General features: G+C 39.0%; 1 protein-coding gene across 3 annotated transcripts; it reads right to left on the bottom strand.

Moving 5' to 3' along the window:
* Positions 1-1891: 1891 nt before the first annotated feature.
* On the bottom strand, positions 1892-26864 carry LOC309864338 (glycine N-acyltransferase-like protein 3). 3 transcript variants are annotated; one of them, XM_082729739.1, is made up of 7 exons: positions 24151-24310; positions 19167-19272; positions 14920-15027; positions 13388-13514; positions 9101-9227; positions 4702-4831; positions 1892-2075 (listed from the first exon to the last, which is right to left on the bottom strand). In XM_082729739.1, the coding sequence occupies exons 2-7, from the start codon at positions 19242-19244 to the stop codon at positions 1953-1955; spliced, it is 693 nt and encodes a 230-aa protein (XP_082585865.1). In that variant the 5' UTR covers positions 19245-19272; positions 24151-24310; the 3' UTR covers positions 1892-1952. The 3 variants fall into 3 exon arrangements, with proteins under 3 accessions (XP_082585865.1, XP_082585863.1, XP_082585864.1); XM_082729737.1 differs by lacking the exon at positions 1892-2075 and adding an exon at positions 26735-26864 and having other exon boundaries at positions 3240-4831; positions 24151-24240; XM_082729738.1 differs by lacking the exons at positions 1892-2075; positions 24151-24310 and having other exon boundaries at positions 3240-4831; positions 14920-15875; positions 19167-19197.
* Positions 26865-27201: the final 337 nt, after the last annotated feature.

Genomic DNA, 27201 nt, shown 5'->3' with positions numbered 1-27201 from the left:
TTTATCTCAGTGATTTGAAATGCCATTTTTGATCTAGTTTTAAACTTTCCTGGATACTTGTGGTTATTTCTGGACCTTAAATTTTTTTTCTGTCTCGTTGTCCTGCATAATTATGTGCTATTACTATAGTATAAATTACACAATCATTTTATATGTTTTAATATTGGTGGGGTTAATCTCCCCTTTTACTCTTTTTTTTTTTTTTTTCAGGATTTGTACTGCTATTTTTATATATTTATTTTCCATATAAGCCCAAGAATAAACTTGTCTCTCCCAGGGAACCTGGTGAGAGGACAGAGCAAAATGCAAAAAAAAAAAAAAAAAAAAAAAAAAAATTAAGATTATATTTATTTGACATAAAGAGAGCACAAGCAAGGGGAGTGGCAGGCAGAGGGAGAGGGATAAGCAGTCTCATCACTGAACAGGACCCAAAGTGGGGCTCAACTCCAGGACCCTGGGATCATGATCCCAGTATACTGGGGTCGTGACCTGAGTTGAAGGCAGACATTCAATCAACTGAGCCACCCAGGTGCCTCTGCAGCAAAAATTCCAATGAAACAACTGGAAAGCATTCAAGGGCTTGCTATTAGGAAATCATTGAGGACTAAACTCTGACATCTAGTGTTTGCTGAAATCACTGCATGGTGCTAACCCAACATTTAATATTCTTATTCTAGTACTAGCAAGGCTTCTTTTAAAACCTAGAGCATATTTGCCTTGGAAAAATATAAATCTGTTAGCAAAAGAGAAAGATGAACAAGAATCAGTAAAAGGAACACCCAGATGTTAGCTATTCTCTTCTTGTGATTTTTTTTTCCCCACACAAATAAATAAATAAAATAAAATAAAATAAAATAAAAAGTGGAGTTCTCGGTTCAAGGGAATATGCTTCCCCCTTTCATGCCCAGATTCCAGGATTGTATTCTGCTCATGGATATTTCATATTGCTGTGTAATATCCATACAGAAGAGTGCATAAATTATAATCCTGTAGCTTGCTGAGTTTTCCCAAAGTAAACATACTTATATAACCTACCCAGACCAAGAATCAGAATATTACCAGAAACTAGAAGCCACTTCCTTCCTTTTCTAATTACTATCCCAAAGTGTAAGTGCTTTGTGATTTCTAAGGCTATAGATGAGTTTTGCCTCATTTTGAACTTCATATAAACAGAACTGTACAGCATATATTCTTGTTTCTGGCTTCTTTTCAGTACATACATTTAAAATATTTGATAGTGCAATGTAAGGTTTTCATTCCTTACATATTCTTGGCCTCCCAGTGTAATTTGACAAGCTGACCATCCCTGTTTTGATATTTTTCTCCTTTCTGTTTCATGACATCATCTCCTGGCATTCCTCCTATCTCCTGTCTTCCTATAGTCCTTCCTATACTACTCCTTCCATTCCAGCGCCTTCCCCTTCACTCAACCTTAAATTGTTGATGTCCTCAAGGAAGTTCCAGCCAAATACATGGCTTCTGTTACTATTTATATCGCCATGACTTCTGAATGTAAACCTCTCTCACAGTTTCTCTGAGACTCAGAAATTTGACTTGAGCCTATCACTTAATAGGTCTCAAAACTCAACATTCCCAAACTGAACAAACAATTCCTTCTTCTCCCAATTGCTCCACACCTGGTGCTGTTTTAGTATCTCTTATCTCAGTGGAAAAATACCACCAGCCACAGGTTTCACAATATAGTTATTGTCGACATCTCTCTTTCAGTATCCTTGACAGGCATGAAATCCTTTTCCTCCTTATTACCTCTGGTCATGCTTACTTCATTACCTGCATTAAAATCCAGGCTAAACTTGGATCATCTCTTGCATGGAATATTGCAATTGCCTCTTGACTAATTTCCAAGCAAATGAATACTCTGCTTCCAATTCCTCAATGGTTTGTATTTTATACCGAAGTTCCTTAAATCAGCATAAGGACCCAGTCCCTTGCTAGTTCTTGAGTCGCTCTTTTCTCCTTGCCTTTCTCTCCTTTCTCCAGAAATTGCTCCATGTCGTCCTTAAAAGGGTCAGAAAGAAGTTTGAAAGTTGAACAATTATATCCAACATGGTTATCTGGAAGAAAAGGTAAAAAATAGATAAATAAAGTTCTAGTGAAATTTGATAGGGAAAAAATTGCTTTAAAAATATGCAGCCCACTGTGGAGTGGGGGTGGAGGTGGTGAAAATCCAGAAAGCAATGAGATAAAGAGATAATCAGCCCCAAAGAGTTTCCAGGTGCTTCAGAGGCCAGTTAGCATAATGAGTAACACTACTGGCTTCAGAATATGACAAAACCTGGTTCTGACCGCCACGTGGCCACTTGGAGACTGCATGAGTTTTGATGAGTCATACATCTCCCAGCCAGAATTCCCATGATAAGATAATTCCTATTTTTCACAAGGATTAAGTTATACATATCTACTCTTCAGCACAATGATCAGCACATAGTTGAACGTTAGATAAATTAGAGGCATGTTATTATTAAGAATAAAGTAAGGCTGGGGCGCCTGGGTGGCTCAGTGGGTTAAAGCCTCTGCCTTCGGCTCAGGTCATGATCCCTGGGTCCTGGGATCAAGCCCCACATCGGGCTCTCTGCTCTGTAGGGAGCCTGCTTCCTCCTCCCTCTCTCTGCCTGCCTCTCTGCCTACTTGTGATCTGTCAAATAGATAAATAAAATCTTTAAAAAAAAAAAAAAAAGAATAAAGTAAGGCTATAATACTATTGCCATATAGCAGGCAGCAATAATCATGTTGAATCAACACTAAAGATAATGAGCATCCCTGGGGCAGAACGTAGACCATATTTTCCCAAGAGCTTTATGGACTCCAATTACTTGGTGTTCTTCCCTCTGAAACCAAGCATAAGTTTCCAGGTAATCAGTAGTCAGGATGACCTAAGCATATACTCACTCCCAAGGAGTCTTGTATTTCATTAAAATGATTCTCTCGGTCAGTGTGTTTACTTCTCTCAGAATAAATACCTAAAATTGGATCTTCCTTTATCGTCATAGTTGGGATTTTATGGCCTCTGTTGGGATAAGAAAACAATATTTTCTCTATGTCTGAGCCCACTTTATACAAATTAGACCAATCTGACCATTCAGTCTGTGCCTGCTTTTATTGTAAATGCAAGGACAGTTAGTTGGTGATGCATATTTCTTCCTCTGCAATCCTTGAAAGATATATATACACAAAAGAAATTGAAACCCAAATTAAAAAAAAAAATACTCAGGCTAAAATGCTGATGAAAAGGTTTATTTAATTATTTAGGCATTTAATTTCCTTTACAGAAAAGATACATGATATAGTAACCAAAAAAAAAAAAAAAATTGAAATCAAAATGTCAGCATATTGGCTGGATGTCTAACACTGATTGTATTATCTTAAAAAAGTCATTTATTTTCCCTGAGCCTTCAAGTTTTCATATGCAATGAATTAAAGATTATTATCTTAGCAGAATTTTGAGTTTATACATACACATATATAAAATATGAAACAAATGTATATATGTATTAATGCATCTATGATAGTACGCTTATGTGTGCATCTGCATACCCACATTCACACCTAAAGCTGTGCATGAGAAAATGTGAATGAGAAAGCAGATTATAAACAAGGAAGCTGGAATAGGTGATAGCTAAGGTCCAGTCCTATGCTGACACCATCTGTTCCTAGCATTTAAAATGCCTGTATCTTCTTTCTTCCATCCATGACCACTGAGCAGTAGGTACATTTTAGAAATGCCAATTCTCAGGCCCTACCGCAGACTTACTGAATCAGGGGCTGTGGGGAAAGAGGCTCCACAGTCTGTGTTGATTCAGAAGTGAACGAAAATGTGAGAAACACTTCACTGGAACATTCTCCAGGAAAGGCGATAGGCTTGAGTTGTAAGCAGAGGTGGGAACCAGTCATTAAAGGGGAAAAAGCAGGGTATTCTATAGAAAAGCTGGATCAGAAGTGGTAGGAAGAGTTTAGAGAGACATCGCAGCAGGCTGGGGGTGTGTTATTTACGGTAGTGGGGAGCTGGTGTGGCTGTGACCACCCAGAGCAGAAAACTAGGCAGCAATAAGGAAGCCGTAGGCACATGCTCCTGTGTTAAGTCACTGTTCTCATGCAGTCATTTCTATAACTGGGCTGAGAACTGCTGGCTTTAGAACCTTTTTCCTGTGGTGTATCCCAAAGGAAGATAATCATCCTCCTCTCAGCCGTTGCTGTCTCTGACCCCCGGTTATTTCCTGTAGAACCCTGACGCAGGGAGAAGGCAGGCTTCTCAGGCTGATGCTGCGTGTCTTCTCCGGGCCCTTTTCAATTCTTCTGATTCCAGTTGGAACATTCCCTTCGTTGCCAGGTAAGAAGTGTATATATGTTCAGGGAAAAGAAGAAAATTCCTGGCGTTCCAATGGGCTAGAGGTAAACTTAGCCAGAGAAAGCTGCAGGGGTGAGAATAAGCCTATGAAAGCGACAGGGCAAGAATTCAGCCCGGATATTCTTCAGGAGGCTTATGGATGCTGTGTTGTCATCTAGGACGTTGCCCTGACAGGGGAATCCCCGGCTTTGCAACTTCCTGGCCAGTGTGAGGGCCACCAGCTTGCTGTAACCTTTCCTGCGATGCTCTGGCAGGGTATAGCCATGGCACATGGTGGCAAACTGGTCTGTAAGAGACCAAGAGATCGGGTTTCCCTTATCATCCCGGACACATACACTGGGGAAGCAAGAGATGAGTTTCGTGATATACCGGAGACACTGTTCATTGCCGCCCCTAGACCAAGTCCGGTTGAGCAGATCAGCATCAGCAACACTCAGGTAAGTTAGTTGTGGGACAGAGCCCTTTCTAGAAGGAAACAAGACGAGAAGAAATGTGAATGCAGGGTCCTAGGACTACAACCAGCTACTTTTCTTCTTGCACTGATTCAAACTAAGAAACAATTCCAGAGTTGTATTTAGCCAATACCAAAATATTTTCAATAAATTGGAATCTATCACTTCCCACTTATGAACATCTTTCAGGGTTTCATTTCTGGTAGGAGAAGATCCTCATTATATGAAACTGAAGTCTTTCCACCTCATTTTATGCACATATCTTTTTGCCTTCATATAGATTAGGGCAAGTATTTCATTTTTCTGTAAAATAGTTCTCAGACTTGTTCTTCTTAAGGCCTGAGTTTGTTGACACCTTCCCTGAAGCCTAAACAAGTCTACATTCTTGGGCCCCTAATATTTGCCTTGGTTTAAAAAAAAAAAAAATGTATTAGGGTAGAACTGATTAGGGTAGAACTGTATCTTTATGCATCCATGGCCAGGAACAAAGTATACATTGCTTATAGTTCTAGGCATGTATAGATGCTCAAAAAAATGCCAGTCTTTCTAGACCTACCCCTAAAAGGTCTGGAAAAAGGTCTAAAAGCTCATGGTATTGAGATAAAGGCAAGGATAGGAATTGTTGCAATTTCTAAGAACTTAGATAGTTTACTTAGTTGCAAGCCTCCGGTGCTGGTTTTGCTTCTGAATTTGCTTTCATTCTTGAAATTGTCAGTATCATAAGACCATCCCCCATAACAGTTAATGTCATTCTCGCTAAGATGTTTATAAAGTAAAATTTGTGATTTCTTTTTATTAGTGGTTCCACAATTACCTGTCATTCTACACATACTGTGGGCTCTGGCACTGCAACAATAATCTAACCACTAAGGAGGGTAAAAAAAGGAAAAAATAAACACCAGCAATCATGGTTTTGATAGAATTTCTTATTTTTGAAAAGAACAAAGGCTGAAAACCCTGAGGCAACAAAGCCTCAGGCAGAAATGTCACTGTAGGGGCATCTAGGTGGCTGAGTGGGTTAAGCCTCTGCCTTCAGCTCAGGTCATGATCTCAAGGTCCTGGGATCAAGCCTGGGATCAGGCTCTCTGCTCAGCAGGGAGCATGCTTTCCCCTCTCTTCCTGCCTCTCTGCCTACTTGTGATCTCTCTCTCTGTCAAATAATAATTAAAATCTTCAAAAAAAAAAAAAAGAAAGAAAGAAATAAAAGAAATGTCACTACAAATAAAAACATTGTTAAGGCAAATGTTTCAGGAGTAGTTAGTGACTATGACCTTATAACTGAAGGGTAGGGTATCCAATATAACGGGTATACAAATTTGGGTACAGAGTTAGGTGTAAAAGACAGTTTCTTCCTATGCAGAAGGGAGCAATTTAAAGCAAGATCTGATTTTATAAGACCTGACGGGGGATAGAGAAGAAATTTAAATAGCATCTCAGGGATGGGACAGTAAAAGATGGGGAAACACATAGCCTGGTTTCTTCAACAAAAAGTAATGGAAGAAATAAAAAATATGAAAGGGGAACCTGTATGTAAGAGATATATTAACCAATTGCAATGTATGAACTTTATTTAGGTGCTTATTCAAAATAAACTGCTAAAATATTATATTAATTTGGGAAATGTAATTACTAACTCGTTTAAGGAAATACTATTAACCAATTTTAAAACAGCACAGAGTTGATGCAGCAAGCTTGAGGCCTCTACCTTTAGGAAAGCCTGCTTGCCAGCTTGGCCCTTGGATGGCAGCTGGCAGTTTGGATTTCTGCAGGGGTCCTGCTGTTCCCAGAACTGACAGGAGTTGGCACTTACCGTGCCTACCTGTTTGTGCAATCAGTGTGGTTTATGCGGAACACCTGCTCTCCCTCTGGGAGTCTAGAAAATTGTTATGTGCTAGGCAAAGTATGCCTCCAATAAAAAAATCCTATATGTGTTGTCACAAGTTATTGCTAGGGAAATTAAGCGTGTCCTGTATGACTCCACTGGGGAGTGTTCTGGAAAGCTTTTGCCTGGTTTTCACTGGATTTTGCCAATGCACCTTTTTCCTCTGCTGATTTTGCTTTGTAGCCTGTCTCTGCTGAGTTCTGTGGGATCTTCTAGCCAATCAATGAGCTTGTGGGTGGTCCTGGAAACCTCTGTACAGGAGTGATATTAGTATAGTGTTTTTTGTTTTTTGTTTTTTTTTAAGAATCTTTATCTTTTAGAAATATACGTTAAGATATTTAAGAATAATAGCATAATGTCTGGGATATTTCCTTCAAAGTAGTTTGTAGATGGGCTATGGATGAAACAAGATTAGCCATAAATTGATGAGATTTTCCTTATTATAATCTCTCACTCAGCCTTTGTATGTCCTTGAAAATTTTAATTACTGAAAAAAATAAAATAAAATAAAAATAAAGTCCAATTGCTTTATGTGACTTATAGTGCCCATTCTTCTTTAGCTTTAGTCTTGTTTTGCTCAAAAATTCCTTCAACATATTCCCTAGAATAAAATTAACATTCATTGAGGTAGGTACTTTTCAAATATCATGTTTCATTTGTTTACAAAATATGTGTAAGGAAGATATTATAGGTTAATTTCCCCCAAAAAGAAATTGATCAAAAGACAACTGACAGAATGGGAGAAGATATTTGCAAATGACATATCAGATAAAGGACTAGTGTCCATAATCTATAAAGAACTTAGCAAACTCAACACCCAAAGAACAAATAATTCAATCAAGAAATGGGCAGAGGACATGAACAGACATTTCTGCAAAGAAGACATCCAGATGGCCAACAGACACATGAAAAAGTGCTCCATATCACTCGGCATCAGGGAAATACAAATCAAAACCACAATAAGATATCACCTCACACCAGTCAGAATGGCTAAAATCAACAAGTCAGGAAATGACAGATGCTGGCGAGGATGCGGAGAAAGGGGAACCCTCCTCCACTATTGGTGGGAATGCAAGCTGGTGCAGCCACTCTGGAAAACAACATGGAGGTTCCTCAAAATGTTGAAAATAGAACTGCCCTATGAACCAGCAATTGCACTATTGGGTATTTACCCTAAAGATACAAACGTAGTGATCCAAAGGGGCACGTGCACCCGAATGTTTATAGCAGAAATGTCGACAATAGCCAAACTATGGAAAGAACCTAGATGTCCATCAACAGATGAATGGATCAAGAAGATGTGGTATATATACACAATGGAATACTATGCAGCCATCAAAAGAAATGAAATCTTGCCATTTGCGACAACATGGATGGAACTAGAGCGTATCATGCTTAGCGAAATAAGTCAAGCGGAGAAAGACAACTATCATATGATCTCCCTGATATGAGGAAGTGGTGATGCAACATGGGGGCTTAAGTGGGTATGAGAAGAATAAATGAAAAAAGATGGGATTGGGAGGGAGACAAACCATAAGTGACTCTTAATCTCACCAAACAAACTGAGGGTTGCTGGGGGGAGGGGGGTTGGGAGAAGGGGATAGGATTATGGACATTGGGGAGGGTATGTGTTTTGGTGAGTGCTGTGAAGTGTGTAAACCTGGTGATTCACAGACCTGTACCCCTGGGGATAAAAATATATGTTTATAAAAAATAAAAAATTATACTTAAAAAAAAAAGAAAGAAATTGATCAAGGCTCAGAAAGATTAAGCAGAAAGGGAGGTAACCAGCAAATGTCAGAGCAGGGGCTCTCCTGTTAAGAAGAATGCAGGATACACTAGCAAGTCTTCTGAAGATTGTATTCTTGAGTCAGAATTAGGAATTATTTCTTAGCTCTACAATTTACTCCTATGTGTTACTTCAACTCTGTTCAGTACAGTACTTTGTGGGGTTGTGGAAAGGGTTCAAGAGGTAATGTATTTAAAACATTCAGTGCCCCACAAATAAGAGCTCTCTATAAAATCAGTCATTTACCCACTTCCCTGAAACATGCAAAAAACACTTTTTGGCTCAAAGAGAGGTTATTTTGAATTATTTGGAGAAGGAGCATACCAAGGAATGATTTTCCTGTGAAAATATAGGATTTTCGAGTTCATTTATCACTATGCACAAAGACACAGATTTTGATTTTGCAAGAAATTAGGAGCAGTCAAGCACAGCAGAAAAATAAATATACACACACAGACCCATGGACTCATGACACACAGACATATCTAGATTCTGTGGCCTTACTCCAAGGTACCCAAATATCCCTTAATAACAGTCAGTGTTTCAGGTACTCCTCTTTGTACTTCTGTGCAGGAAGTCCCGCCCCACATGCAGAAACTTGGTCTACGTACAGAGAACTGGTGTCCGGCAGAAGTGGATGAGGGAAAAATTGAACAGCCTTGAAGGAAGTGAACTTTACACCTAACTGCTTTGAGTTGGCAACAGCTTTGGAAACATCATGTAACTCACTCTGCAGCCCTGTATATGGAGAGACATAATGAAAAACGGTATTTTATCTGAAAACACAGGAAGGAAATTTGTCACAGTATTTTGTACTACGCCGCCAGTTAGCCACCTCGTATCATCCTAACGCCTGTAGAGCTATAGATGAATTATTGCAGCGACTCCTGGCCAGATTCTCAAACATTGTATGGGATTTCCAGATCCCCATCGTGTTGTTTCTCACAATCATGATCTTCCATGAACACTTCTGATGGGAATATCCCTTAGGAATGTGGAATTGCTTGCGGGACTTTCCTGACTTCTGACTTCTCAGACTAATCCTAAGCTCCTAAGGTAAGAGAAATTGTATAGCTCTCAAAGTCTACAATCTACCATTCAGCTGGAAGCATAAGAGAACTCACATTTAGTTGGCATGGCATTCTGACTTAAAGAGTCTTCTAGCCTCTTGCCTAGATGCCCATTGCAGAAATATCAAGGTATAAATTTAGCGTTGGTGAGATTTATCCTAACCTTGACTCACTTGGATCCTACTCATTTATCACAGGTATACGATGTTATCTATAAATCTTCATTCAGTACTCATATGTAAAACACTGTGCGGGGCACTGCACCAGCATGAGACCCAAGAATGGTACAGTCTCTGATAGAGCTCATCACATGGCATGTGAGCTTCTGTTTACTTAGAACTGACTTGCTCTATTTCTCCAAAATCCTATCAGATCTATCCTTTCTAGGGGTCCTGATTAATTGAATCCTCTGGAAATTGACTTTCCCACTTCCATCCTTATCTAAAATCTTGTTTCCTCCTTCCAGTAAGTCATTTCCTGTGGAAGAATACATGAATACACGAATAGGAGATCATGTTGAATAGAGTCTGAAATCCGAGCATTGGCTACTTTCTCAGGGACTTAAGTCTAGAAAAACCAAGTAGTTTCTTCAAGTTAACACTATTAGAAATTACAGAAGTTGTGGCTAGAATCCCACATTATAAACCTGAATTACATCGAAGTAATTGAAGAGACTCTGAGAAAAAAAAACCGTTCAAGCTAATGAAGGGTATGATTGGAAGTTCAAACAAAATTTATTTTTCTTAGATTGAAGTACTTCTTTCTAAAAGTCAGACTAATATTTCTTTTAAAAAACTTTTTAAAAAAGATTTCGTTTATTTGAGAGAGAGAGAGAAAGAGACAGAAAGGGAGAGCACAAGCATGCAGAGGACCAGATGGAGAGGGGGAAGCAGACTCCCTGCTGATCAGGGAGCCTGATGTGGGGCTTGATCCCAGGACTTAGAGATCATGACCTGAGCTGAAGGCAAACGCTTAACCAACTAAGCCACCCAGGTGCCCCTTGAAAAACTTTTAAAATCATAAGATGTAATAGAAAAACTGCATAAAACAAATGTATAACTGAGGCAACTGGGTGGCTCAGCCAGTTAAGCGTCCACCTTCAGCTCAAGTCATGATGTCAGGGTCCTGGGATCAAGCCCTGCATCAGGCTTTCTGCCTAGTGGGGAGCCTGCTTCTCCCTCTCCCTCTGTCTGCTGCTCTGCCTACTTGTGCGCTCTCTCTCTGTGTCAAATAAAGAAATAAAATCTTAAAAAAAAAAAACAAATGTGTAACTTCATTATTATATATTTTATCTACTACTAAAGCCATAAAAATAGAAATTCACTAACCATCTTCTATTTACCATTCTCCTAAGCACAATTCTCTCACTCTCCACTAAAAATAGCCACTATTATCATCTTTAATGACAGTCACATCCTTGTTTTAAGTTTTATTATGCAAGGGTGAGCCTTAAACACTATAGTTAGATTTTGTTCACTTTTTGTCTGGTGGATCTTTTAATCTGAAGCTTTTCTTTACATGCCTATCCCTCCTTCATATCCTTTAAATATTCTTTCTATTTATTTGTTAAAGAATCCAGTCTGCTGGGTAGAATCTCTATAGTTTGGGTTTTGTGGATGATCTCTCCATGGTTTGTAAACCATGTCCTTCTGTCCCTGACACCAATTACCATTTTAACAAGTGATTTTCTCCTTGCTCACATCAGGAATCTTCACTAAAATTGTCCTACCTTTGTTCACCTCACCTCCTTAGAAAGGGAGGCATTGCTAATTGGATAAGACAGAACTCAGACAATTTATTAGACCACAGATAATGGGAGCACAGTACCAGCAAGCCAGATTCTGAAACTTTTAGGTTAGTTTTCACATCAACAAGCTTTCTCACATCCATGCAACCAATAGTGAGCAAAAGAGCTTGGCCCATCTGGATGGCTGTATACTTTTTCATACCCTGTCCTCTCATGGCCAACACAAAGAGTTTGGCTCTTCCTGTGGGTGAACCCCGATTTAACCTTGTTTATGGACAGCTCTTAGATTAAAAATGACAAAGGCATCCCCGTGTAGAGTGCACCATTGCTCTGAACACCTGGCATTGAAGTAGCTCTGTTGCCTAATATTTTTAAAATATTTTATTTATTATTTGAGAGAGAGAGAGCATAAGCAGGGGGAGTAACAGAGGGAGAGGGAGAAGCAGACTTCCTGCTAGCAGGAAACCTGATGTGGGGCTTGATCCCAGGACCCCGGGATATTGACCTGAGCTGAAGGCAGCGGCTTAGCTGACTGAGCCACCCAGGCATCCCTCCATTGCCTAATTTTTGTAGGCTTTCCAGGCAGCCCCACCAGTAACTCTGGGGTGCAAGATGAAAGACCGGCCTTTTCTGTGGTAGTAGTTGGCTTTTGGAGTCATTCATGATTTGGGGATGTTATGGGAATAGCCCTTAGGTGCTTTGGTTAAAATGAATAAAGATACTGATGACTTCTTAGAGCTATTCTGTATTCCAAGGAAATTATAGTTCCTTTATATAGCAAAGCCTATAGGTGAGAGGCCACATCAGGAGCCAAAGACAATGCCTACACTGGTTACATGCTAAATGAGGGGGCTTTACCACTATTTTAGGTGCTATTAACTCTCATCTATCCCCACCTAACTTCAGGGTGGATGATGTGTCAATGTAAATGATTAAGACTGACTCATGACTAACAGCTCCACCTGCTAGGGAAAAAAAAAAAAAATTACTGGCAATTACAAGGATGTTCTCATCCTAATGGTGGCTTTAGGTGCTTTGAGGTGAGTGGGTCCGCCAGCACCACAGACGGTCCAATCATTGCCATGATTTTTCATACCAAGTAAGAGATCTACTTATTTCCACACTCGAGTAATAATGGCATGAAAATTTTGTTAGTTTGGTTAAGTGAGTGGTAGAACCCTGTCTCACATCTCACGTCTCACTAGTGTAACTGGGATAAATTTGTAAAAGTCAGAGACCATTCAGAACTTCCACTATAACACTTTTGTGAGCATTTCCAAAGGGATGTTATAAAACACCCCAAGACTTTAGGAAATGATATGCCTTGGTCATTCTTTGCAAGCAGACAAGAGCTTCTTCCTTGTGAGAGGGCTTCAGCTGTTTGCTGCTGAAAAATATTACCAGACGGGGACCCTGCCTTCCTGTCCAATGATGAAGGAACTCACTTTCAATGCAACAGTTAAAAACAAGAACTTTATTGACTGTATCATCTCCCCAGTCATCACGAGAAGTTGGAAAAGTAAGCCACTGAAGCTGAAATTGTCCATGCACAGTATTAGAAACTCTTAATGTAGGTCAGTCTTGGCCAAAAGTTCTTCCATTAGCATTGATAACCATGCAATTATCTCCTTGAATCTCAGATATACTCTTATCTTACTAAATCATGTCAGGATATCTGATGCAAATCAGTTAATAATCTCTTTCCAATCAGCTGCTTCAGAAAGAAGGGAAGACTTACCTATTGGCTTATATTGAAGTTAGAGTCACTTTAAAAGACTGGAACAGGAAATGATTATGAGGAATATAATCATATTATATGGTTATGGGGGGAAAATGTCATTTGATAGCAGCCGAATTTAAACGGTGCCTACTTACCCCAATGGCCAAGCCTCTTTAGGAGTAAAACAAGTGTTCTTACAAAACTGTAGTATAAAAATTGTAACTATATAAAATGTATATTTATGAATTTCTGCACTTAAGTATATATATTATCATATATGTGAAAGAGATATCATATCTATCTGATGTATATGACAAAAATGAGAAAAAGAAGACTGCCTAGTGTCTGTGCTTGATCTCACCTTGTATTTGAAGAACTTGATCCCAGTTGATAACATCGTGTTCTTCCAACAGGCGTTGGTAAGCCTTGACATCCTTGTAGAATACAGCATAGGCATTAGAATAATGGTCCAGGTTATCTGTCTCAGCCTGGGACAGAAGACATAATTGTAAAAACATAAATATGTCCTCTAGGTATCTCAAATACTAGATAAATTAGGCACATTGGCAGCATATACTTAGATCATTACCACTGCCAAAATCAGCCACCTGAAAACCACAGCTAGATAGGAATGTGGCTAATACAGTCTGGTGAGGGAAGCAACAGATATTTTGCTTAGTATACTTTTGCTTGATTATTCATCTGGTATTTGGAAAGTTTTAAGATGTTTATTCCATCTCTTTCTAGGATTTTATTTATTTATAAAAATGGAAAGGGGGTGCCTACATGGCTCAGCCATGAAGCGTCTGCCTTTGGTTCAGGTCATGATCCCAGAGTCCTGTGATTGAGCCCCACATTGGGCTCCCTGGTCAATAGGAAGCCTGCTTCTCCCTCTCCCACACCCCGCCCGCGGCCCACTTGTTTCCCTCTCTTGCTGTGTCTCTCTCTGTCAAATAAGTAAATAAAATCTTTAAAGATTTTATTTATTTATTTATTTATTTATTTATTTGTCAGAGAGAGAGAGAGAGGGCACGTGCGCACAGGCAGGCAGAGTAGTAGCAGAGGCAGAGGGAGAAGAGGGCTCCCTGCTGAGCAAGGAGCCCAGTGGGGGACTGGATTCCAGGATGCTGGGATCATGACCTGAGTCAAAGGCAGCCGCTTAACCAACTGAGCCACCCAGGTATCCCAGTAAATAAAATCTTAAAAAAAAAATGGAAAGGGTATAATTTAATGGAGCCGCCTACAAGATTTAAACAGAACTCTCAGAACTTTCCTAATGTGGTCAGGGCAACACATTTGATGACGTGAGCTCTTTGTCCTTGCAAAATGGGGCAGATGTCATCTTTTTCAGTCTCCCTATGTATTTACCCACATTACCGAAGTTGTTGGTCACAGGAAAACATCAAACCAGAGGAAAAACAAGTATGCATGAGTACGTATGCTTCATGGTTCTAGAGATTGTGAAACACTAAAGAAACACTTTATTAAACACATTTAAGCTAGCAGTTTTCCATGTCTGCAACTCCAAAGCCAGTCAAATTAGAAGCTAATAGTGAGGGGCACCTGGGTGGCTCAGCAGTTAAACCTCTGCCTTAAGCTCAGGTCAAGATATCAGGGTCCTGGGATCCTGATCTATGTTGGGCTCCCTGCTCAGCACGGAGTCTGCTTCTCCCTCTGCCCCTCCCTCCTTGTGCTCTCGCTCCTGCAAATAAATAAAATCTTTTAAAAAAAACTAATGGTGAAATATGTACCTTTTAAGCTAATATATATGACTGTAATGGTTATAATATCCCCTTTACCCAATCTTTCCTTTCCAGTTGATGCCAACTCTTGGGTTTTCAGGGGGTGTTTTGTTTGGTTTTGTTTTGTTTCTCTGTCCTTTCCAATCTGTACCTCTTTCTGTCGCCGGGTGATAACAGCTTTGAAGTCTGGCCACGAATCCACCACCACCTCCTTCTGAAAGGGATTCCCACGATTCATGTTCATCACTGCTCCATAAACCTGAGCCAGAGAACCCAGAAAGACAAGCCAGTCACATTACTAACTCTTTCAGTTGCATATTACTGTTTTCTCTTCATCTTGTACTATATAATTATGGCCATGAGAAGGGAAATTTTTTTTATATGCACATATATACAACATGCACATGTACAAACTTTTCTCTTGTTATTTCATTATTGTACATGAAAACTGGTAAAAAAACAAAACAAAACAAAACAACAACAACAAAAAAACTAGGAAAATCTATGAAAACTCTCCCCAAACTTAGGTTTTTACTATAGAGCAATGAGAGATACAACAGGCTGACTAGATGGCACATGGGTCAATAATAAATACTTACAGAAGGAATCAGAATCTGATGTATGGATGTAGGGCTCATAATATCTTTTACAATTCCACAGATAATTTTGATGTTCAGCTTATTTTGAAGCTTATTATGCTCTCCAAAAATAACCTGCTTAATGTAACTACTCCTTAAATCCAGAGTTAAAATTAAACATCACTGAGGGTATTTCCCCTCCCCAAAAAAGCCCCCTGCCTTTCAGATTTGATGGAGGAAGGCTCTCTAAGCATTTCCTGACCTGAGGGTCATGACTATGTCTTATTCATTGCTGTATACATGGAGTCTGACATAGTGGATCAACAGGTTGTTGACTAAACAATACTGAGTATTAGAATTCTTACCTGTGCCCTTTCATATTTCTTTTCTCCACTTAGAATCAAAGATGCCTGCCCTATAAAGCAACCTCCATATGCCAGGGGTGCTTATAGAGAAGAAGTTGTGTTGGTAACAACAAGAGTGAGTTACAGGCTAGTGTTCTTAGCAGCACTTTCATCATAGATAGAAACTGAAAACAATCACAGTGTCCATCAGCAGTGGGAAAAAATGAATAAATTGTAGCATATTCATAGTATAAATTACAAAACAGAAACTTAATGGTGAAGGAAAGAAGGTAGATGCAAAAAGATATACTATGTGATTCGATTTACATTATATTCAGAAGTGACAAAACCACATTAAGGTTTTAGAAGTCAGGATGCTGGTTACTTATGGAGATCTGGGAAAGAGAATGTTTGGAAAAGAGCACTAGGGGGCTGGGGAGAAATTGTGTCTGAAGTAATGTTCTTTCTTGATTGGAGCATAAATTATATAAGTATTTGCTCTATGAAAATTCATTGATCCACATAATTATGTTATGTGCATCTTCTAGTATGTGTTATACTTCAGGGAAAACCAATTTAAATTATAGCGACATTAGAATCTACATTTTACTTCTTTTATCACATCATGATTCAAATCATGCTCCTCAATACCTAGAGCATTATTCAACTCTCTTTTCTCTTTCCCAATCTGGGACCTCACTCAAATCTTCTTATAGAATGTATCTTTCCTAATTTGGTCTGGCTAATACTAACATGTGACATGGATCACACTTAATGAAAATCCAAGAACTAAATTAACCTGGAAGGGTCATGTTTGCTCTGTTTAATTATTAAATTTTGGGGATGCCGGTCTTATATATACATCGTCATAAATTTATTAGAGTGTTTTTTCCCATGAAGAAACCATACATCATTATTAAAAAATTGAGCTTAAATATGATTGCAATGTTGAGGTTAAAAGGAAAAAAAAAATTCTGATATTCAGATTGTGAAAGGAAAAGCAATGACTTGTTTGTAAGAGTTTTGCAACCGACTGAAAAAGTTGGCATTGGTTGAAGACAATGAAACAAATTCTTTAACACCTATTTATTCAAAGGGTGCATGTTGAGAGGAGAGGGGAAGTAGCTAGGGGAAGTAAGGATGCCGGGAGAATGAGCAGCTGGAATTTGTGAAGGAAATTTAGAGGGATATTTAATCACTGAAATACTAAGATGAGGTAGGAGGGGGGATGGGTGAAATAAGTGATGGGGGCTAAGAAGGAGTTCACTTGTTGTAATGAGCACTGGGTCACGTATGGAAGCATTGAATCACTAAATAGTACACCTGAAACTAATATTATACTATAATTAACTAACTGGAACTTAAATAAAAACTTTAAAAAAAACAGATTATAAAATATATAGCCATAGCCTCCAAAAAAATGGAGGAAGCATGGAACAACAAAACAATTGTTTCTTTATCATTTTGATTCTCAAAAGGGCATAGCGTAACTGAAGAGGTATTTTGAAATTATGGTCAGAGAACCCGAGACAAACGCTATATAACAATCCAATAACTGAAGAAAGATAAAAAGATTCAAAGGTAAAGAGACTGTGTACAGAAAATGAGAAATCGGGAGTGTCAAGCTAAGCAGCTATTAATGAGAAGATGATATGAGGAAGGCAATGATTTGTGCCTACGTGTTTCATTTCTTTAACTCTTAGTTCAAGTGGTGTTATGAGAAGCATTAAAAAAAAAAAAAAAAAACCAACAATGAAAAAAACCCAGAAAACCACAACTATGCAGTTTGGAATCTGAAAGCTTGGATTTAAATCTGAACTCTATCACTTAGATAAAGGGAAGGGATTTAGTAATATCATCTTTAAAAGTATAATGTAATTACCTGCTTATTCAGTTATTAATGTTACAGAGGAATTAATAGGTTTTATAAAGTTCAAAGGAGACAGCATAAAAGGTATGTTAAAAAAAATGATACCTACTATTCTGATCAACTCAACTAATCTGAATTCAGAGGTCCTTGAAAAATAGATTTGAACAGGCGAGGGTTAATGAGCAATTACTTCATAACACTGCTAGCGACCAACCAGCAACAGTTTATTGAGAATTATATGGGCAAAGCCCCATGCCAAGCAGTATGCAAGGAATCAAAAAAAAAAAAAAAAAACAGAAAAGGGAAAAATCAACATCCTCACCTGGGTATCTGGTAGTTAAGCTGCTAGAGGAGAAGCAATAGCTATGAAATCAAAAGAACCAGGATTCAACTGATTTTTTACTTTCTTCAGCCTTTTTTAGATTCTTATTCATTTCTAAAATGGGTTAATAAACATCTTACAAAGTTGTTGGAAGGATAAAATAAATTGAAATCATTTGTATGTCAAAGTACTACCCACATACTATTTATAAGGTAAGAGCCCATCATTTGTCTTGAAGATTGTTTCATCTTAGATGACCCTATGAAGATCACCAAAGCCTTTGTATTTCTCTTTAGCAAGAGTAGGTCAAACATTCAATATGGGACATTTTGAGTCGGACTGTCCATTTGGTACTCTTTTAGCCATATGCTCCCAAATCACTTAGATTTTCCCTACCACACATAGTTTAAGCATGACCCATAAGGCAAGATGACTGCATTTAATCACCCAAGTACAGTGCTCTAGATAACTTTTGTTAAAGTTTAGTGTAAAAAAGGATTATCGAGGGTGTGTGCGCAATACACAGGACTCTGGTTTCTGTCTTTAGAAATTATGATTCATTATATCTCTTCTGGGTTATTAGCAGCCATCACATTTGCAGTCAAATGTTCTTACCACTGAGGTATACCCCTTGCCACTTACATTTGAAAATCCATATTGTAGGGCTATCTCCTTGGTCAAGAATTGCAGCCCTCAAAGACAATGTTTTTGCACTTTGAATTTTTTTTCTTCAAATGCTTAAAATATTTTAAATCTCATATTTATTTGTAATCTGTGATTAATGTCTTCTTCCACAGTAGCTCTGAGTTATCAGCAGGCCCCCCCGGACTTTGGGAAGACTTCAACAGAGGCTTTAAGACCAAAAAAGCCATTAAAAAATAAATAAATAAAAATGTTGAAATAGTCATAAAAACTTTATGACTCCTGGACCTAGCTCCATCGTGAACCTAGGTTATGTTCTTATGAACAGTGCTACTTAATCCATATTCTTCTGCCATTAAGAAAAGTTTGAAACTTGAGTTTACCTAGAAATAGTCTAGTGCAGCACCACCTAAATTTTCCTAGAGGTCATCTAGAGTGACTGTCAAAAAAATAATGATCACAGCCATATCTATGCTGCATGGAATCAGTCTCTAGCAGGAGACAATTGGGAAACCATCTGTTCAATAGGTTTAAAAGGAAAGTCCTGACATCAGAAAAACTGGGGAAACAGTCACAAGTCAGACCTTATTTCACAATAAATAAAATAAAGAAATAAAAAGAGGGCTCTTAAGTGTAGAATACCTTGAGTGATTCAGGGAAGTAACTCTTCAACATTTTTTCCAGGATCAGCAATTTGGTAGAACAGCTGAGCACCAGCATCTTCTCCAGAACTCTAGCAATTCCACACCTAATGAGAACGCAGAAGGGATGTGTTTAGTTTTTGCTTGTTAACATTTGAATCTCCCTAGAAATATCCTTGAAGTCCTGTTCTCACTGGGTGGAATTCCGAATGCCATTGCTCCCTCTGATGAGGGAAAATGAGAGGCACCGGGGTGGGAAAAGCAGAGAGCACATAGAAGTAGAGAATGTTAATGACCTAATCTGGGAAAGAGGTGAGTATCCATGCTGGGTTAAGTCTTCCTATGATACACACTCACTGTACTCTCAACTCTTCCTGTGAGACACAGAAACAGTTGTAATTTCATATCTGTTCATGTGTTCCTTGAGTCTGTCTCAAGTTGACTGGGAGGTATAAGAAGGAAAGGCCCCATGTCTGCTTTGTGCTCTATTGTAGTCCATCACCTACAGGACTGGCACAGAGGAAAAGGGCATTCTATATGCTTGCTGAATGGTTAAGAGGAAGCTCAGAGTAAGAGTCTTAGGGTAAGCAGGGAAACTTCTTTTTACAATGTGGGGTAAAGATGGAAGATGTGAGTGGATCAGGCATCAGGTGCTTACGGGGAACAACTTGCAGAGAAACACCTGGGTTGAAGATAAAGAACCAGATGGGAACAAAAGCTGAGACTCAGTTTAGTTAGACAAAATTAAGGAACAAAAAAGAACTTAATATAATGCATGATATTCAGCCATTCAGAGGCAGTTATTTTTTTCTAGATTTGGGGACTTCCTATTCCCTGCTTTTTGTTCCTAAGAAACTTTTCCTCCCCCAACATTCCAATCAGGTCTTGACTGAATTAAACAAACTTTTTTTCTCTATATTCGAGGCACTAGAGTTTATCCACTTACTCTCAACAAACAGACACTAGGATAGCAAAAATTTCTCAGCTAGACATGAGAACCTGGTGTTTCTGAGACTGCAGTGAATTCTTTCCTGTTCAGCACATTCCCCAGATAGAGGACGTTACTACTTGATTTCAATATGTGGCAGCTCTTTGTGACTATAAGATACTCAAGTGTTTGATTATGATTTAAAATCCACCATACAACTCCATCATATGGTTTATGTGAGTCTGAACTTCGACGAAGCATATCTCCTGTGATCCAGTCCTATGGCTGCAGTCTGCTGAGTGGGACACCTGAGGTGTTTGTAATTCTCTCCGGGACTCTGAAAAGATACTAGGGGCAGCACCAGAAAATCAGCTTCCTGGACCCTAGTACTCACAGTCTGGGCTGATAGGAGAAGCTTTGCAAAGATCGAGTTTCCAGGGTTCAGGTTGAGCAAAGGAAGGAGAGTTGTAGGCATCATCTTTTCACACTTGTATCTGCTTGGCATTTCACTCCCTCATGCTATCTCTAAATAAAATATTAATGTCTTAGCAGATCCTCATGTTAAGTACATTCATTTATTCTAATTCAGTATTTGAGAAAATAAGATAAAATTATTTCATCGAGAAACTGGTTATGTATCTCTTATTACATTTGATGCCTAGAGATGTTTTTATGTCTTGATACATAGCAAAGTAGCTAGCACAAATGGTAGGAATTCTAAGAACTTGTTGGCGATTTGCTTTATTGCCTGATTTGTTCCTGAAACCACTTATAAGTATAGGTAAAATATATGATGAAAAATTAAGTTTAAATTAAAATTCAGGCAAAGGGAAAACAGAGGTGTAAACATAATATGGGGTCAATAGTGAGGCCAGCAGCCAAAGCATATGGACTATAGTTCTACATACAGAGTTGATCCTTTTTATTTGCGGATTCCATATTTGTGAATTCACCTACTTGCTAAGATTCACCTGGAACCCTTCAAATCCATAGTGATGGTGTTTTTGCAGTCATTTGTGGACATATTTGAGTCTCCAAAGCCAATATTCTCAGCGGATGCTGCAGAATCTGACCTCTCTTTCCACCTTTTATATTCTAAACAAACCCTTTATACGATGTATTTGTGCCACATTCTATTGTGATGTTCACTTTCTGCTGGCAATTTCACTGTTTAAAATGGGCCCGAGGGGCACCTGGGTGTCTCAGTCATTAACCATATGCCTTCAGCTCGGGTCATGATCCCAGAATCCTGAGATGGAGCCCTGCATCAGGCTCCCTGTTCTGTGGGAAGCCTGCTTTTCCCTCTCCCGCTCCCCCTGCTTGTGTTCACATTTCTCATTCTCTCTCTCTCTCTCTCTGTCAAACAAGTAAAGAAAATCTTAAAAAAAAAAAAAAAAAAGTTGTCCCGGGCTACCTGGGTGGCTCAGTGGGTTAGGCCTCTGCCTTCAGCTCAGGTCATGATCTCAGGGTCCTGGGATCGAGTCCCACATCCGGCTCTCTGCTAGGGAGGGATCCTGCTTTCTCCTCCCTCCCTCTCTCTCTCTCTCTGCTTGGCTCTCTGCCTACTTGTGATCTCTGTCAAATAAATAAAATCTTAAAAAATAAATAAATAAAAATTTGTCCCAAGCATAGTACTTAAGTGCTGTCTAGTGTTCCTATGGTAAAAAGACTGTGATGGGTCTTTTTTTTTTTTTTTTTAAAGATTTTATTTATTTATTTGACAGAGAGAGATCACAAGTAGGCAGAGAGGCAGGCAGAGAGAGAGAGAGAGAGAGGAGGATGCAGGCTCCCCGCTGAGCAGAGAGCCCGATGCGGGACTCGATCCCAGGACCCTGAGATCATGACCTGAGCCGAAGGCAGCGGCTTAACCCACTGAGCCACCCAGGTGCCCGACTGTGATGGGTCTTACCGAGAAGATACATACATGGGTTACACAAACTTCCTTCAATTATGGGTTATAATGCTCTTGACTGGGAGTTCAATGATAATAAAAAAATCAACAATTGGTAAATAATATGTCTTTAAACAGAAATACACATAAAAAAGGTTTATGTGCTGGGATGCATGGGTGGCTCTGCAGATTAAGTAGCTGCCTTTGGCTCAGCTCATGATCTCAGAAACTGGGATCAAGACCCACATCGAGTTCCCTGCTCAGCGGGGAATCTGCTTCTCCCTCTGCATCCATCCTTCCCCTGAGTCTGTGTGTGCTCTCTCTCTCAACAAAATTAATAAAATCTTTAAAAGTAAATTAAAAAAAAAAAAAGGTATTGTGTTGGTCTTCTGATAAAAACATTGTGACCAGAGGCTTGCAGGAACCTAATCTTACGTTTTCCCTACAGATGGTGATCCCTGTGACCTCGCTGAACACAACCACCACCAACAATGAGAAGCAGGGGATTTGCAGCAGGTGAGAGCACATTTTGTACTGTAAGCTTCCTGGCAGCCAACGTAAGAGAAACAAACATGATTAGTTACGCGATTCAGTTTGTCTATAAAATTATTCTCACACTCTTGGGGCACCCAGGTGGCTCTGAGGGTTGGGCGTCAGCTCTTGATTTTGGCTCAGGTCATGATCTCAGGGTCCTGGGATCCAGCCCCACGTCAAGCTCTGTGCTCCGTGGGGAATCTGTTTGAGGTCTTCTCTCCCTCTCTCTCTGCCTCTGCCCCTGTTCATACTCTCTCGCTCACTCTCATTCTCTCTCTCTAAAATAAATAAATCTTTAAAAACATTATTCTTATGCTCTTTATCATAGCATTTGCTTGACTTTTCACTTGTATTATCTCTAAATGAAATTCTCTAACCTCTAAGCAACCAAAACCCTCCTTGATCTGGCTTCAATATACCTTTCTATTCACCAATTGTGCTGGGTGACAAATATTGGTGACATTAAAATCAGAGAGACATTTCTCCCATGGGTTCACAGAGGGAAGACACTATAATTAATGAACACCAGTGGACAATGTTCTTTCAGTAAACAGTGATGAATTTCCTGAGGACCTTTCTCTTTTGAAATACAAAGATAGCTTTAGGGCACAGAGCAGAATGAAGAAATTCTCATGGATGCAGAAAATATATTTTACAGATTTTTGACTTATATGAGAAAATCATAATGACAACCATTAATTCTGAGACCTACAAGATTAGAGAACCATAATCTCACCAATAAATTATAAATGCCCCATAATTCACTTGTGTTCTAGAATTAGAAGGTAAAGCTTTATAATTCCTCTGGCTGAACTGTTAGCAAAAACAGACCCACTAACTGCAATTTTTGTCAAGGAATGTAATTAATTATAGTCATTCAAGATTTTTGTTTTTGTTTTTGTTTTTTAAAGATTTTATTTATTTATTTGACAGAGATCAGAAGTAGGCAGAGAAGCAGGCAGAGAGAGAGGAGGAAGCAGGCTCCCTGCTGAGCAGAGAGCCCCATGTGGGGCTCCATCCCAGAACCCTAGGATCATGACCTGAGCCTAAGGCAGAGGTTTTAACCCACTGAGCCACCCAGGCGCCCCAGTCATTCAAGTTTTAAGAGCCCAAGATTCACTGGGGCACTGAAGTGTTCATCATCAAACAATAAGCACTTAAAATATGTTATGAACATTAGTCAATGAAAGCGTTAACACTGGCCTGAAAGACCTTTCTTATAAATAAATAAAATATAAGGTCTTGCTTTTTAAGGTAACATAGCACTTACAGTACAATGGGGGACTTCTGTAAATGAGACAGAGAATTTTTTTTAAAGCTCTTGTGATCTGATGGTTGTAATTGTTTTTCAGATGATGGGCTTTCCATTCAGAGATGCCTCTCTTATCTGTTTCCCTAGTTGTGCCCCATCAGTGCAAATGATTTTATATTTTGTAATGCTTATTTTCCCCAAATCATAATTTGAAATAGAAAAACAAAAACAAAAAGCAAACATATTTCCCCATAAACCTAATTATGATTTATCCTTCCTGTTTAATGCTGAAATTCATCTCTCCTCCCTACTTCTCCCATTTCTTCTTGCAATTTTAATTAATGATTTGAAATTTATTATTTTAAGGAAGGAATGTTTACCTGCTATTGAGAGTTCAGTTTCTATCAGGTCAGTGGTTCCTTCTTCATAAATGGTGAGTTTATTCGTCAAGCCTACTTCCCTAATTAGTCCTTAGTGGAAAGAGAAGGGAGAGAACAACAAAAAAGTGTGCACACCTGTTAATAGGGAGGAGTTTATGGTGTCAGGTGAAAAGGCCTCATGCATACAGCATGAGTATTTTCACCCCACCCCTTCCTTTCTCTCAGATTTAGCTTACGGTGTAAAAAACAGTGAAAACTAATCTTGATTTAAAGATGGACATTTTCTAGATCCCAAACCCACCATCTGCTAAGATCTCATGAAAAAATAAAAAGTGAAGAGACCCAGATGAATGGGATACCACAGAAAATGACAAAGAGGTATTGCCCTCTTATATATTTTCACCTATATTTTAAAGATTTTATTTATTTACTTGAAAGAGAGGGCAAGACACAGGGAAAGTGCATGAGGATAGGGCAGAGGCAGAGGCAAAGGGAGAAGCAGACTTCCCACTGAACAGGGAGCTGGACCTGGGACTTGATCCCAGGACCCTGAGATCATCACCTGAGCCAAAGGCAGACGCTTAACAGACTGAGTCACCTAGGTGCCCCTATATTTTCGTCTATTTTGAAGAAATGATTTTTCTACCCTAAGGGATAATCTCTAAAGCATATACTTGTGGAATTGACAGCATTTCTGATAATTTTAATTCTCTTTCCCTAATCTTTTAAATGAAAAGAGTTTACTTGTTTCCTCAGATGGTTGCAATTTCAAGTGACATGTAAATATTTGCATGGGCATCTTGGCCCACAATGCAATACCTGAGCTTTGGGAAAATAACAGAATGAATATTTCAGTGGCATGTGTAGAGTGCTTCAATTTGAATGTGGTTGTATGGGAGGATACTTCTGTTTATCATCTTTATGTCTCGTAAAGTGAATATCCAATAAGCGGGAAAGTCAGGGCATACTTTTTTTCTTTAATATTTATTGTATTTATTTGTCAGACAGAGAGAGAGAGAGAACAAGCAGGGGGAGTAGCAGGCAGAGGGAGAAACATGTTTCTCACTGAGCAGAGAGCCTGAGAAGGGATCCCACGTCCCTGGGATCGTGACCTGAGCCAAAAGCAGGCACTTAACCAACAGAGACACCCAGGTGTCTTTTTCCTTTTTCTTTTACTTTTTTCTTTTTTTTTTAAGATTTTTTCATTTCTTTTGAGAGAGAGAGAGAATGGGGGGGAAGGGCAGAGGGAGAGGGAGTGGGAGAGAATCTCAAGCAGAGACCCTGCTGAATGGGGAGCCCCAAGCTGGGATTGAACTCATGACCCTGAAATTGTGACCTGAGTTGAAATCAACAGTTGGATGCTTCATCATGTGAGTCACCCAAGTGTCCCTGGGAAATTCTGTACTTGAAGATGCTTATAAAGTAACACAATGGATAGATAGCTGGTAGCTTAATATGGCTAGAGAAATTGTATTAGATTACAATTACTGGATGGGAAAGGCAGACTGCCTTTTTTGATCTGGGTATATTGATTACTTTTTAAAAAAATATTTATTTATTTGGGGGGGGTGAGGGGAGGGGTAGTAGAAAGAGAGAATCTTGAAGCAAACTCTCTGCTGGGCACCGAGCCCTAGGTGAGGTTTAGTAGCAAAGAAATATAGTTAGTGCCAGCAACTCTTAAGAAATGCTAGTTGGAATACAAAAAAAAAAAAAAAAAAGAAAAAAGAAAAAAAGAAATGGCTTACTTACTTTTTACATGACAAAAATACAAATGGAAAATCTGAATTTTTCTATGCTCTTGCTTTCCTTCTTTCCTCTCCCCTCCTCAAAGCTGAGTGTTTGTTGACAATGAATGAAACATGAGAGGATTTAGAAGACTTGTGTTTGGAAACGAAGCCAACCTGAATGACCTACATACTAAGTTTGACAGGCGCACCTGCATTTACTTTGGGTTGAGAATGTCAGGAAATTCTATCCAACCAAATAAAGGAAGTTATATCCCTTAATTTTAGGTTCCAGTTCAGGTGTCTAATATTTCAGCAAAACCTGTTTTTTAAACATAACAGTTGTTTGTTAAACAACTTAAAGTTGGGGAAACTGGAAGGGTTCCTAAAAAATGAGAATTTTGAACAACTGACAGTGTATGAAGCTCTGCTACATATCTGTACACGATACCCATTTGTCTCCCAAATCACAATTTACCTTCCTTCTCTGACACTGTGTATTTATATTGTATGTCTTCCATCCCAAAATATGTGTGTTTTACACATGAAAGCCTGTGACAAGTGTTGTGGAGAGGAGATGTACTGTTGTCATGACTTGTGCGTGTGAGAGCTTAGGTAAGTGAAGATGCTACAAAGGAGGACCGCCATCTGAATGACTGGGATCGCGTGCAGTTGAATTTTAGTTGTATCTGGGTCTGTAGTTAACTCTTAAATTCTTCACAAAGGGCACACCCAAATACAGCCTTTAAATAGAATATCATGTACGTTTTGGATTGCACTGTTTTGTCTTAGCTGCCCTGATTTCATGTTTTGTACGGTACCAGAAGATACCGTAGATCCATCAAAATCATATCACATACCTTTAAAAGCTGTAAGAGGGTTATTTGACCAGTCTGTGCATGGTGAAAAATATCATTCAGCAAAAGTGGTGAGTTAGAATCCCAGCTGAACAGTCACTGTTGAGTAGATGTTCTGAGAGAAACAACAGACTTTAATCTAACTTCTCCCTCCCCAATGAAAGCCATAATAAACATCATGATTAATGATAAAAAAATCAGTGAGTTGGGGCTCTATTCATCACTCTAAAAACAAGAAGTTCTAAATTTCCAAGTGAGGGGTTTTATGGAGATTTTGTATTCTCTTTTAGTGGCTATGCCTGGCATATAGCAGGTCCAAAGGACACAAACATATTTTCTTCAAATGCTGCGCTACAGGTTTCCTTTCTTGAAGATTTTTCTTCTAAAACCCACTAATTTCTCCTCAACTATTATTTCCTAAGAGGATATTGTTTTTGACTCTTTTACTAAGCTCCCCAGGGTTCCACATG

The sequence above is a fragment of the Mustela nivalis genome (assembly GCF_964662115.1).
Source record: "Mustela nivalis genome assembly, chromosome: 5".
Classification (NCBI taxonomy): Eukaryota; Metazoa; Chordata; class Mammalia; order Carnivora; family Mustelidae; genus Mustela; species Mustela nivalis.
This window is presented reverse-complemented; position numbering and strand designations above follow the sequence as displayed.

Bases quoted from the DNA above. Each gene is read 5' to 3' on its own strand.
- LOC309864338 (XM_082729737.1), bottom strand. From the start codon at position 19,244: ATGCTGGTGCTCAGCTGTTCTACCAAATTGCTGATCCTGGAAAAAATG. The intron at 13,515-14,919 runs GTACAGATTGGA...CTTCTGTCCCAG, and splicing joins TCACCCGGCGACAGAAAGAG to GCTGAGACAGATAACCTGGA. The intron at 9,228-13,387 runs GTGAGATCAAGC...CTCCATATACAG, and splicing joins TCAAGTTCTTCAAATACAAG to GGCTGCAGAGTGAGTTACAT.